The 14,592-nt window shown below is 45.8% G+C and overlaps 1 protein-coding gene across 1 annotated transcript in view; it reads right to left on the bottom strand.

Annotated features, from left to right (window-relative positions):
* LOC140483455 (SLIT-ROBO Rho GTPase-activating protein 3-like) overlaps positions 1 to 14,592 on the bottom strand; it is a 273,429-nt gene that overhangs the window by 130,131 nt on the left and 128,706 nt on the right. Inside the window, exon 5 of the mRNA XM_072581655.1 lies at positions 10,676 to 10,861. Within this exon, the coding sequence (XP_072437756.1) occupies positions 10,676 to 10,861 (186 nt within the window). The remainder of the gene's footprint in view (positions 1 to 10,675; positions 10,862 to 14,592) is intronic.

Below are 14,592 nucleotides of genomic sequence, written 5' to 3'. Positions count from 1 at the left end.
TCTAACCTTCCAGCTCAGCGTCACCCTCATGACCTGTTCTACCTGCCAATCTTCTCTCCCACCTATCCGCTCCACCCTATCACCATTACCCCCACCTCTACCTACCTATTGCACTCTCAGCTACCTTACCCTCCAGCCCCACCCCACCCTCCCATTTATCTCTCCACCCCCTTGGCGCTCAGCCTCATTCCCAAAAGGCTTTTGCCCAAAACGTCGATTCTCCTGCTCCTCAGATGCTGCCTGATTGGCTGTGCTTTTCCAGCGCCATGCTCTTGACTCTAATCTCCAGCATCTGCAGTCCTCACTTTCTCCTAAACAGGGGAAACAGCCTGCTGGCAGTCAGGAAGAATGGTTAGTGTGAGAAACAAAAGTACAATGAGACTGTGTTTCCACTAACAACGCTTAGGACATGACTGAACCACACTGGTGTAGCAGAATAGAATGCTTTACTCTATATCTAATCCCATGCTGCTCCCGTCTTGGAAGTGTTTGATGGGGACAGTGTAGACCAGCTTTACTGTCAGATTATTTTCAGATTAAAAGCGTGGAGATAGCTTTACTCTGTACCCACCACCACTATGCTGTCCCTGTCCTGGCAGTGTTTGATAGAGGACAGTGTAGAGAGAGCTTTACTCTGTATCTAACCCTGTGCTATCCCTGTCCTGGGGGCGTTTGATGGGGACAGTGTCAGGGATAATTCAGCTTAAAAGAACAGAGGTACTTTATCTGACTGTATCAAACTTACTCTCACAGAGCTGTTTCCCACTGATTCACCGTTTTACCCAGTTCCAAATTCATCCCTGTCTTGTGACTTTTTGTCCAGTTAAAAGCCCTTAAAGTGATCCTGCCAAAACCTTTCTGGAAATCTGAATAATCCTGACTGCACAGCATTCCACTGTGCTGGTCACATGCTGTATTCGCAAAGACAAGATGATGTCAGGCACAGCGCTCTCCTGAACGCCTGTTGCTAATTAAGTTGTTATTTCACACATCCTCCTGTGGTTTACACCTTTCCAGCAGATTCCATCCTCTCACTTGGTTTTACCGTTATGCTAAAGTGTCAGGCGTTTCTAAATATCCAGGCACGTGGGGAGAGTGGGAGAAGGGCAAAGGTCAGCTGTGATCTCACTGAATAGCCAAGAAGCAGGATGAATGGGTCAAATGTCCTCCTCCTGCCTCTATTTCATACGTTTCCTCATTCGAATTTACCCAATTTTATTTTAGTGTCAGGGTTACAGATACTGGCTTATGGAAAGCATCTCCATGTGGTCTAAATTTCCTGACCGTCTGCTTGTGCATCCCATATTGTATTCCATCTGGGAAGCAGGTTGAGATTAGCTCACATGGATTCGAGGTCAGACCCTTTTGACTGAGGACTCAGGTCTGAAATCAGAGCTCTAACCAGCGGAGTCACCCAGTGCTCCACCTTAGATTTTGTTTCAACACATACAAAAAAGTTTGGACATGCCAGAGACAGGCAACACCCAGGAGCAGCAGCCAGGTTTTCAGCTTGTACAGCAGGAGTGGACAAATGCTTTCAGCTTTTCTGCAGGATCCCTGTACACATCGCCTTGTGGTAGGGCTGGCCAACCCGTTGTAGATTAACCAACTTGACAGTTCCAACGACAGCCCTTAGCAATCCCAATTCAGACAGGACATCTCTCAGCACAGAAACCCCACATTTATCAGGACTGAAGTGGATCTGCATCATAACGGAGGCCATGGTTTAACGGTACTGTTAATCCAGAGACACACATAATGTTCTGGCCACCTGGGTTCGAATCCCACTAAGTCAGATGGTGGCATGTGAATCCAATAGAAATCTGGATTTGAGAGGCTACTGATGACCACGAATCCATTGCTGATTGTTGGAAAGACCCGTCTGATTCATCAATGTCCTTTAGAGAAGGAAACTGCCATCCTTGCCTGGTCTAGCCTGCATATGACTCCAGACCCACTGCAACATGGTCGACTCTTAATCGCCCTCTGGGCAATTACAGATGGTGAATAAATGCTGGCCAATACACACCTACATCCCGGTGAATAAAAAAAAATCCCTTGGGTTGGAGCAAGCTTATCAACTTTGGGCCAGAGGTATTCTTCATTTGGGATTTCTCACGGGGGCATATAATGAAAAGACGGATTTGCATTTACACGGCATGTAATCTTCAAATCCGTTTGCGTAAGAAGAAGTGTGATGATTGTTCTAGTGTTATCAAATTCGGCAGATGTACTTGGTATAGCTGGATATCAGATGCGGGTCGTTTTACAAACATACAAAGTAGGTACAGATTTAGACCATGAGCCTCCTTAAGCCTGCTCTGCCAATCAATAAGGCCAGGGCCGATCTGCGTACGTTTCAAATGCTACATTTCCATCTAACCCGATAACTTGCGATTCTCTTCACTAACACAAATCCATCTATCGCTACCATAAAAGTATTTAAGGCCCCATCTCCACCACCTTCTGAAGCAATGAACTCCAAAGTCTCACAACCCTCAGGAAGTAAAAATTTCTCACGTCTGTCGCAAACATTTTTAATACAGTGCCTCCTCGCTCTGGACTGACCCACAAGAGGAAACATCCTTCCCGCATTCACCTTGTCAAGACCGAAGGACATAAGAAATAGGAGCAGGAGTAGGCCTTCTGGCCCATCAAGCCTCCACTGATGATGACCATGGTTGATCTTTTCCTTGACTCAGCTCCACTTACCCTCCCGCTCACCATAACCCTTAATTCCATTACTGCTCAAAAATCTATCCTTGCCTTAAAAATATATCAACGAGGTAACCTCAACTGTTTCACTGGACAGGGAATTCCAGATTCACTTCCCTTTTGGGTGAATAAGTTCCTCCTTAACTCAGCCTCAAAATAAGGGGAAGCAGATTTAGGACTATGTCCTCTAGCTCTAGTTTCGATCGCCAGTGGAAACCTCCCCACTTCCATCTTATCGATCCCCTTTATAATTTTATATGTTTTGGCAGCACGGTGGCACAGTGGTTAGCACTGCTGCCTCACAGTGCCAAAGACCTGGGTTCAATTCCCGCCTCAGTCGACTGACTGTGTGGAGTTTGCACATTCTCCCCGTGTCTGCGTGGGTTTCCTCCGGGTGCTCCGGTTTCCTCCCACAGTCCAAAGATGTGCAGGTCAGGTGAATTGGCCATGCTAAATTGCCCGCAGTGTTAGATAAGGGGTAAATGTAGGGGTATGGGTGGGTTGTGCTTCGGCGGGTCGGTGTGGACCTGTTGGGCCGAAGGGCCTGTTTCCACACTGTAATGTAATCTAATCTAATCTAATCTAATCTAAAAGATCTCCCTCATTCTTCTAAATTCCAATGAGTATAGTCCCAGTCTACTCAAAATCTTCTCATGAGACAACCCTCTCAATTCTGTAATTGACCTCCTAAATCTCCTCTGCACCCCCTCCAGTGCCAGTACATCTTTTCTCCAGTAAGGAGACCAGAACTGTACACAGTACTCCAGGTGTGGCTTCACCAGCACACTAAATAGCTGCAGCATGACATCCTGTTTTTGAACTCCATCCCTCTAGCAATTCAGACTATTCACAATCTTCTACACTATAATCAAGTGACTCCTAACTTTTAAAAAAAATTCCTGTGAAACAAGCCCAGCCTGTCCAACTTTTCCTTATAAGACAACCCACTCATTCCAGGTATCGAACTAGTAAACCTCCTTCGAACCACCTCCACAATGATCTAACAACCATCCCTAAATAAACAGACCAAAACGGTGCACAGTGAGAGATATACTCTCACTAACGCCCTGTATAACTGAAGTGTAACATCCTGATTTTTGGGAATTCGTCTCCTAATAGTAGGGCAACACTCTATTATTAGCCTTCTGAATTATTTCCTGTACCTGCACGCTAATTTTGTGACCCATGCAGTAGTACTCCCAGATCTCTCTGCACCGCAGAATTCTGTGGTTGTTTTCCGTTTAAGTAACACTCTGCTTTTGCATTCTTCCTGCCAAAGGAGTATCTTCACATTCTCCCACATTAGACTCCATCTGCCAGATTTGTTCTCCACTCACACAACTTATTTCTATCTGCCTTCAACCTCCTTATGTCTTCTTCGTAACATACTTCCTATCTATCTTGGTGTCACCTGTGAATTTACCTCCACACCTCTGCTCTCTTCATCGAAGTCATAAATGTAAATTCTGACAAGTTGGAGCTCCAGAACAGGCCCTCGTCAATTCCTCTCATCCCACCATACCAATGAGACAGAGACATGCACACTGTTTTCTGCCAGCTAGCCAATCTTCCATCCCTACTAATATGGTACCCTTGCTGATGCTATTAGCTCTTGTTTTCTGCAATAACCTTTAATGTGAGACCTTATCTTCTGAAAATCAAAGTACAGTGTATTGACTGGTTCCCCTTAATCCACACCAAATGTCATTCTTTCAAAGAATGGCAATAAGCTGGTTAAACAGGACTTCCTTTTGACAAAACCAGGTCAACTCCTCCTGATTACTTTTCTCCCCCTGAAGTGTGCAGCTATCATCTCTTATCAGGATCAATTCAAACACTGTCCCCATGACATATGACAAGCTAAGTGATCTTTAGCTTCCTGTTTTCTGCCTCCCTGCCTTATTGAACAGAAGGGTTATATTTGTTAAGTTATATTTGAATCTAGACAGTTTTGAACATTAACATCAATTCATCTACCACCTCATTAGCAACCCCTTTATTAAACACAAGCACCAAAACTATACATAGCACTCCAAAAGAAAGGGTCATAGCGTACAGAAACAGACCCTTCAGTCCAACTTGTCCTTGCTGACCAGATGTCCTGATCTGACCCTTTACCTAGCATTTGGCCCACATCCTTCTAAACCCTTCCTATTCATATACCCATCCAGATGCCTTTTAAAAGTTGTAATTGTACCTGCTAATCTTGGTGTCACCTGCAAACTTACTAACCATATTTCCTATATTCACATCCAAATAATTTATATAAAATGATGAACAACAGTGGACCCAGCGCTAATCCATGTGGTACAGTGCTGGTCACAGGCCTCCAGTCTGAAAAAGAACCCTCCACTACCACCCTCCATCTTCTACCTTCAAGCCAATCTTGCATCCAATTGGCTTGCTCTCCCTGGGTCACTGGACTCAAGATATTAACTCTGCTTTTTCACTCTGCAGATGCTACCAGATGTGCTGAGTTTCTTCAGCACTTTGTGTTTTGGATCCCTGGTGTCTGCACTTCTTTATTTTTCTCATTATTAGGACAAGTCGTTGCTAATTTTAAACTTCAATCTCCTTTCAAGAAAGCCCAAAATGCCTTCTTAGTTACTTGCTGCAGCTGCACGCTAACGTTTTGTGCTTCATGTACAAGAACATCCAGATCTCTCGACACTGCACTCTTTGGGACCATCTCCATTTAAGTAATAGTCTGCCTTTTGATTCTTTTACCGAACCTCTCATTTTCCCGAATTAAATTCCATCTGCAAAGCTTTTCCTACTCACTCGACCTATCGATATCCCCTTTCAAGTTCCTGGAGTTTTCACCTCAACATACCTTCCCATCCACTTTATTATCAACTATAACTCCTTATTCTCTAGAAGACCAACACTCAAACTTAACTTATTCTTTTCTGTTTAGCTACCTGTAGAAACTAGTTTTGTTTCATTTTACAATCTAGCTGTAAGTCTACAATTTTCTTCCTGATTACTCCTTTTAGTCATTCTGTGCTGTTCCTTATATTCTGACCAATCTGATTTGTCACTCACCATTATACGGTTATATGCTTTTGCCCTAAATTTGTGCTTTGCCTGACTTATTTAGGAGTCCTCTGTTTAAAATTTTAGCTACTCAGAGCATTCTGAAATATCCCATTGAATATCTGCTACTGTGGATCCATCCCCTAGCCTAATATGCCAGGTCACCTCAGTTAACTCAGCTTTCATGTCCTCAGATAACCCTTACTTAGGTTTAAAATACTAGTCCCAGACCCAGTCTTCTCCCTTTCGAACGGTATGTGATATTTGATCAGATTGGGATTACTGTTAACTGGAAGTGCCTTTGTTTTGAGATAATTAATGAATCCTGTCACATTTCACAATTCCCAGTGCAGTTCAGTCCCCACTTCCCCCAGTAGTGGTGCAAGTGACCCACAAACTGAATTCACTTCTCTCACACAGGCTTTTTTAAGCTGCTTATTCATAATTACCACAATACTAAAGAATGGAAACATCTCAATCAACAACCGAAATTGCTGGAGAAACTCAAGACTTCTCCCGTACAGAGAAAGCAGAGTTAATGTTTCAAATCCAGTGACCCTTCTTCAGAATGGTTAGTAGCTAGGTGACAGGGTGGGTGAACAAAGGGATGATGAAAAAAGGGACAAGGAAAACTGATAATAGAGACAATGAGTGGATGAAAAGCAGCCCATGTCATGACAGAGCCTGGGGTGTGAGGTGGGTAAAGGACATTGAAGAAGGTTCTAAAATTATTACACTAGACATCGAGTCCTGAAGGCTGCAGGGTTCCCAAGCAAAACATCAGGTGCTGTTCTTCCAACTTGCACGGAGCTTCACTGGAGCACTGTAGCAATCCTGAGACAGTGCCGTTGGCCAGGGAACAAGGTGATGCATTAAAGTGGCAGGCAACTGGAGGTTCAAGGTCATTCCTGAGGACAGAACATAGGTGTTCTGCAAAGCTGTCACCCAGTCTGCACTCTGTTTCCTCAATGCAGAGGAGACCACACAGCGAGCAGTGAAATTGTGAGAAGTGCAGGTAAAGGGCTGCTTCACCTGGAAGGTATGTTTGGGCCCTTGGATAGTGAGGAGGGAGGAGGTAAATGGACAGGTGTTACACCTTTGGCAATTGCAGGGGAAGATGCCATTGAGGTTGGGAATGGAAGAGTGGACCAGGGCATTCCAAAGGGAATGGTCCTGCGGAAGGCTAACAGGTGGGGGAGTGTCTGGTGGTGAAATCCCACTGGACATGGTGGAAATGGCGGCTGATGATCCTTTGGATGTGGGTGTGGATGGAACGGTGGGTGAGGATGACGAGGATCCTATCGCTGTTGCGTGAAGGCCAAAGTGTGGGAGATGGGTCACACACATGACTAACATCCCTGTCAACTATGGGTGTTGGGGAATCCTAGGTTGAGGAATGGGATGGACATTTCGGAGGCACCTTGTGGAAGATGGCATTATCAGAACAGATGCGACAGAGACGGAGAAACTGGGAGAATGGAATGGAGTCTTTACAGGAAGCAGGGTTGAGGATGTGTAGTCAAGGTAACTGTGGGAGTCAGTGGGTTGATCCATTATTCGTTCCTTATTCTGACTCCTGAGAGGACTAGCACTATTTGGTTTTACGTTCCTAGCTAGTTTCCTGTCATTCTACTATTTTCTTTCCGATTAATCTTTTAATCATTCTCTGCTGTCACTCCTCACCCCTCACGTTCCATCAGCAATACCCTCACCAACTTCCCATGCCACCTCCATGGCCCCAAGAGAATCCACCAATGCCAACTCACCCAATATCCTCCATGAGCAAGTTTGCAGAAACCACATTGAGGCAAACTGAAATGAAGCTCTCACTATCAACAGCAGCTTTCACTATGTTAAAACAACACCCTGACTCACGAAACCCCATTCAGAACTTTTGAGTATCTCAATTACTTAAACCCGCTGTAAAACGAATAGACGTGTATTCAGAGCCCCATATCAAAGATCCTTCAATAACCTCTTTGAACTGTCAGTAAATAAAAAACTAACCGTAGGGCTGTCCACTGAAACAATTATAGATTGTGGAACGCAGACTGGTGTTGACAGTGATGTATCAGGTAGCTCTGGATGGAGTGACAACCAGGTTTTGTAGCTATTAGAACAATTTTGTTTTAAACTCACTGACGACTGGCTTTCGTTTGTAATTTTTTTTAAGGGACTGGGGATTTAAGGAATTCAATAGCTGCATAGTTCTATAGCCCTTATCAGCCTTTCATCAGCGTTTACGTGTACTCTAGATGTGTGTACCTTCCTCACTGCAGGAACTGTCAGCATTGAATACAAATGGCCCAGTGGAGTTTGGGTGTCAATTACTTCCGTTCCCCGAGTGGTGAAAACGGGATCTGTTGACCGTCGAGGCAGAATTTCCAAATCCACGCATTTTTGAAAGGTGGACAGAGTCTTCACGACTCCTCAAAGATACGGGCAGAGGTACAAATGTAACTCATGCCTGTCTGCTGACTGGATAGACTTCTGTCAACATTCAGTGTCAAAGAAAGCAAACACACTTACAATGTTCAAAACGCACTCTGCTGTTAGCTTACTGATTTTGCAAAATACCACGAGATCACCCGACCAAACGTAACTTGCTTTGTTTATTTAATTTTCTGATCCGGGATTTTAACCAGCTGGATTTCCAATGAGCTGCATTGTGGCTGGTGGCGAAGTTTTAAAAAGCAACTTTACCGGGCCTCTCGGGGAGGGAAATGCAACTCAAAACAACCGTCACTTTGCCTATTCCGACCCTGAGAGCGGGACTGGTAAATTATCATCTGTCTGCAGCAAACGTTTGCGGCTGCTCTGTGCTTCAGATGAACCGGAAAATTGGTGAGAGGTTATTACAGCCGAGCTGTAACAGAGACTCGAGCCATTTTCTTCCGATCTGTCTGAAGGTGGATTGAAGAGACAGCATGCTAATTGACTGCACATCCCTCACAGACTCCATTCATCACAGCCAGTGTAAATCAGGAGTCAGGGACATAGCCGTGCTCCATCATCTGACAGTATCAATCTGGCGCGTACAGTCACAGACAGAGCATGTCCGTTTCCATGGAAACGCACGCACTTGAACTGCTCTATATAAAAGGAGCTGAACGCAAAACAACACAAAAAAAACCATTTGGAAAGCCACCCCCACCACTGCCAACCCTTGCCCTTCATTGTTTTGTCCCCCTTCAGCAGAGGATCAGAGCGCCAGAGTTCCTGGGTCAGCCCGGGAATGGTGCGATACACAGACTGCCACTCCAGTTCTCGAACTGAGACACTGCCACATTGCTCAGGAGAGGCACACTCTCTGCCCAGGTCAGCACTCCCCAATCCCGCGGCGCCACTCAAAGCCGGGAGAAAGGAGAAGCTATCCCAATACCCTGAGGAATATTCCATCCACCACCCCCACCCAACTGAAGGGCTTTTGCTGCTCGTTGGAGGCTGCCTGAACTGCTGTGCTCTTCCAGCACCACTAATCCAGTATTTGCTTTCCAGCATCTGCAGTCATTGTTTTTACCGGGATGTGAAGCCAAGCAGCTGCTCATCCACTGCCCTGCAGTTCACAGGGGTGCCAATGCCAGTCTAAATGGGAACAATAACTGCACCACAGAGAGCTCTGACCGGATCACCGAATTCGATGCAAAGCAAACGGTGTTAAATGCAAGTATTTGTTACATGATCTGAGATGTGCAACTTTGAATCATACAACCCCTAAAATGTGGAAACAGGCCCTTCGGCCCAAGTCCACACCAACCGTTCGAAGAGTATTCCACCCAGACCTATTCGCTGACCCAATTATTCTACATTTACCCCTGACTAATGCACCTAACCTACACCACCCGTGAACACTATGGGCAATTTAGCATGGCCAATTCACCTAACCTGCGCATCTCTGGACTGTGGGAGGAAACCCACGCAGACTCGGGGAGGACGTGCAGACTCCACACAGACAGTCACCCGAAGCTGGAATTGAACCCGGGTCCCTGGCGCTGAGGCAGAAGTGTACCGTTCCCTTTTTTCGGCTAACTCAGATGGTAAGAATGGAGTGGACAATCGAAGCTGACATAAGTGCAGCATTATGGGAGTGCAACACTATTAAAGAGGCCAGCGTTCAGGCACAATGCTAAACCAAGCTCCACCTGTCCTTGGCAATTGATACATAAAACCACATGATACTATTTCAAAATAAAAACAAGAGTGTGGGGTGGGTTCTCACTGGAGTTTAGAAGGAGGAGGGGAATCTCAAGGAAACCGATAATTTTTGAACAGGACCAGAGTAAAGGCAGGAAGGATGCTCCCAATGACCAGGGAGCCCAGTCACAACATTTAAAAGACATTTGGACAGGTACATGAATAGGAAACGTTTACAGGAATATGGGCCAAATGCAGGCAAGTGGGGCTAAGTTTAGTTTGTGAAGCTTGGTAGGCATGGACAAGTTGGACTAGAGTCTGTTTCCGTGCTGTATGACTCTGTGACTCCATAATTAGGAGTCACAGTTAAAGGATATGGGTAGGCGCTTTAGGACAGAGATGAGGAACAATGTCTTCACTCAGAAGGTGGTGAGCCAGTGGAGCCCACTGGTACAAAGACCAAAACATTGAGTGATTTCAAGGAGTTAGATATAATTCTTAGGACTAAAGGGATCAAAGGGTTTAGGTAGAAAGTGGGAACATGGAAAGGAGTTGGATGATTGGCCATGATCACATTGAATGGTGGAGCAGACTCGAAAGGCTGAATGGCCTACTCCTGTACCTGTACTCTATCTATCATAGGCCCCTTCATTCCATTGGCCCATCACTTTGTACCATGCTGTGAAGCCGATATACCAATTCAAGGCGGAGACATTAGACCCCCTATCTTCATAAACCCTGCTGCCCACATCCTCCACATCTTAGCCAATGTCTGGGGCTTCCACCATACCTTCTCCTTCATCTTCTCGATCTTCCTGACGGAGCTGCGACGCTGCGGCCTGTCCTCATGTCGGAGCAGGTTCACGCTGATATCTCCAGATTTGCTGAACTGCTTCTCTTCCTGCTTCTCTGCCTCCTTCAGCTTGCTCTCTGCACTGATGCTCTCCGCGTGGTACATGTGGTACGTCTTCATGACCTGCCGGGCAGCGAAGACAACAATTCAACAACCACCAATACTGACTGCGCCATGACTGGTTGACTGAGGCCTCTTACAGGAGCATTATGGGTATAATTTGTCACCAAGCCCATAGGAGGTGGCATTGGGACAAGTAACCAAAGGCAGTCAAACTGGAGAGATTTAGGGAGGGAATCTCAGAGCTAAGAACCTTTAGTAGTTGAAGGCCCTGCTTCCAATGGCTAAGGGACAAAGTGAAGGATATGCAAGAGGTCAGAATTGGAGGAGGACAGAAAGCATAGAACTTGGTGGAGAATACAGAGCTAGAGGGGGAGAGGCCATGGTGAACCTGGACAAGAATATGTGACATTTCCACTGTCTGATACTTCCTAAACAACGATAGAGTTCAAAAGCTTTCCTCTTACCAAAAGTCCATGTGAGGAACCTTGGTGTACACATGGACACAGTGTCTGCCATTTAAACTCAAGGGGATGTGCACCTTCCACTGGGCACCCACACCGCAACACATTGTCCCAGGGCAAACTGCTAGGCCGTGTGTGGAGGAAGATATGTCCGCTTATCTGCAGCGAAGATGAGGTGAGGGAGGTGAAGAGAAACAAAGTGGGGAGGGTGGAGAAAGGAGGGATGGGAATGCATAGGGCACGGGACAGAGTGAGTGTGCTCAGTGTGCTGGGAAACGGTGAACAAAGAGGGGCAAGGGTGAGGAGGGAGGGAGAAGGCAGAGGGAGATGGACGGGGCTCAAGAGGGAGAGGCGAGTGTGAAGGGGAGGGACTGTGAAGAGGAGGGTGGGAGAATAAATGGGAGGGGTGTGGAATGGGGAGAGTAAATGTGAGAGGTGGGAGAGGGAGTGAGGGAGGAGAGGAGAGGAGAGTGATCTGGAAATCTTCAGAAGAAGGCTGCATGATGGTAGTGATATAGATCAGGGGGTGGGAAGGTGGCAGTCGGGGCTGGGAGCAGGATGTAGAGCAACGTACTTCATGTGGGGACTGGAAGAGCAGGCCATGGAGAGCTGCTGGCTCCCTGGCAGCACCCATCACCTTGAAGGTTACTCACAGTGAGCACTACAACACGGCCTGGAAGCTTTTTTTAAAACATTTAAAGACCCCCAGCATGAAATAACTCTTGAAGGTGATGGGTTGCATGTAATGAAGCTGCTTTCTTGATTGATGGCGCAGTAGCACAGTTGTTAGACTGTAATCTCAATCCAGGGTCAATTGAAAGAAAGCTCCTCAAACAGAAACCATCTGTACCTGATTTACACAGTCACAGGAACAGGAATAGGCCAATCAGCCTGCCAAGTTTATCCAGACATGACACTACACAGTCATGGCTTTAATGCATTTTACCCATCCCATCCATGTAACCCTGCACACCATTGGTAATCGGAACTCACTCAAATCTCTATCCTAAACACAGTCAAAGACAATGCTTTCACGTCCCTCTGTCATAGGGAAGAATCAAAGGTTCACTACCCTCTGAGTTTAAAAAAAAAATGCTTCTTATCTTCGTCCAAGTGACATACCCTTACTTATAAATTGTGTCCCCTAATTCTAGGCTGCCTGAAACATCTTGCCTGCATCTACCCTATCTTTCCCTTTAAGTATTGCATATGTTTCAATGAGATCACTTTTCATTCTTCACAACTCTAGAGAATACAGACCCAGTTTACCCAATCCCTCTCCAGAGGGACAGTCCCACCATCCTGGGAACAAGTCTGGTGAACCTTCATTGCTTTCCCTCTATGGCAATAATATCTTTCCTGAGATAAGGAAACCCAAACTGCACACAGTACTCGAGGTATGGCCTAATCATGCTCTTAAACAATTTAAGCAAGCCTTCTGTACAGAATCCCAATTTTCATTTCTTAAAGACGCTTGCTGACTCCAGTGGAAATCTCACCGACCACCCAAAGGATAGTGATAAATTTGAACTCAGACTGGAGTGGGAAATGGGAGCTGCCTCCATTTTACGACTTTCTTGCTCCTGGCCTGTTGCGATTGAGGAGTGAACACTGACTTCTACTGGGGAGCCCAACTTCTTACACACCAAACTCAATGATTGCGCTGCCTCCATGGCTTGGGTATGACATGGTGTCTCATCTCCTTGTGAGTTTAGAGTAGGCTGTGTACTGACACAATCGTCCTTCCTCAATACAACTGCTCACAGTAGGGGCACACTTGACTGGTCAGTCAGACAGATCAATATTCTCTCTGAAACTCTGGGATATCAGTTCTATTTGAGATGACTGGGGCTGGCAATTAATACGTTGAGCGGATGGGTTTCTGTTTGAGGAGTTTTCTTTCAATTGACCCTGGATTGAGATTACAGTCTAACAACCTTGGTACCAGACCGTCAATCAATCAAGAAGGCAGCTCCATTACATGCGACCCATCAGCTTCAGGAGTTATTTTGTGAGGAAGAGCTCGATGCATTGCGAAGGATCTTGCACGTCTTGTGTTTGTGCTCTCTGCGAGTTGCCTGAAAGGTGATTGTTCCTGACAGGCATTTGGAGAAGGGAGCCCAAATATTTAGTCTGACCTATCAGGGAAGGGAGCTAGGACCTGAATATCGAGGCCCAAGCACCCTCTGATGCCAGATCTGTGTTACCAGTAAGTTACAAAAGAGAAACGCGCGACTGGAGCTCTACCAACAAAGCATTAGAGAGGGGTGAGGGGAGGACAGTCAGTCAGTGTCACTGTGAGGAGAGAGTGAGGACCCTGTGACAGTCAGGTCAGCATCACTGTGAGAAGAGAGTGAGGACCCTGTGCGAGTCAGTGTCACTGTGAGGGGAGAGTGAGGACCCTGTGACAGTCAGTGTCACTGTGAGGGGAGAGTGAGGACCCTGTGACAGTCAGTGTCACTGTGAGGGGAGAGTGAGGACCCGGTGACAGGCAGTCAGTGTCATTGTGATGAGCAGGCAAGGAGAGCTTCAACTCAGAGTTTATGAGCTGGAGGCTGAACTACACACACTACAACACATCAAGGAGGGGTTAAGGTACCTTGATACTTTCTACCAGGAGGCAGTCAGGGTCCCCATTTTGCCCGATCCTCTCAGTGACGCTAACTGCCTGTCCTGGTGTTTTTACCTTGCCGTTTTCTCTCTAATGCTTCGTTAGCAGAGTTCCAATCTTCCATTCTTAGTTGGCAACTCACGAGGTTGGTCAATGGTCAGGCTCAGGAGGGTGTGACTGGGAGTGAAGTAGGTAAGGGATCAAGAGGGCAGGCATATCCACTAGGTTTGAGGTTCTCTCAGCGTTTTTGTCTAAGATTAATATTTTAAACCTAAATCAGGGTAACTATGTGGTCTTGAAAGGTGAGCTAGCAGAGGTGAATTGGCATATCAGGCTGGGGGATTGATGAATAGAGACAGAGTAGTGGATATATATTCCAGAATACTGGGAGTAAGTATATTCCTACCATAAAGGAAAGTTGTAAAGTCAGGACCCGCTGTCTATGGTTAAACAAAGAAGTTAGTGGAAGCTGTAAACTGAAGGAAAAGGCATTTGACTGTACAAAACTGAGTGGCAGGTTAGATGATTGCTCAAAATACAACAAATGACTGAACATATGACTGAAAGGTTAAATTGGGATTAACAGAATTTCTACAATGCATTTATGGAGGAGAAAAGTAAATTGAATATTTTAGAATATTGCGTGCAATTCTGGTCTCCTTCCTATCGGAAAGTTGTAGTAAAACTTGAAAGGGTTCAGAAAAGATTTACAAGGATGT

This window comes from Chiloscyllium punctatum, chromosome 12, assembly GCF_047496795.1.
Source record: "Chiloscyllium punctatum isolate Juve2018m chromosome 12, sChiPun1.3, whole genome shotgun sequence".
Lineage (NCBI taxonomy): Eukaryota > Metazoa > Chordata > Chondrichthyes > Orectolobiformes > Hemiscylliidae > Chiloscyllium > Chiloscyllium punctatum.
The sequence above is the reverse complement of the archived record's forward strand: the minus strand, read 5'-3'. Positions and strand labels throughout refer to the sequence as shown.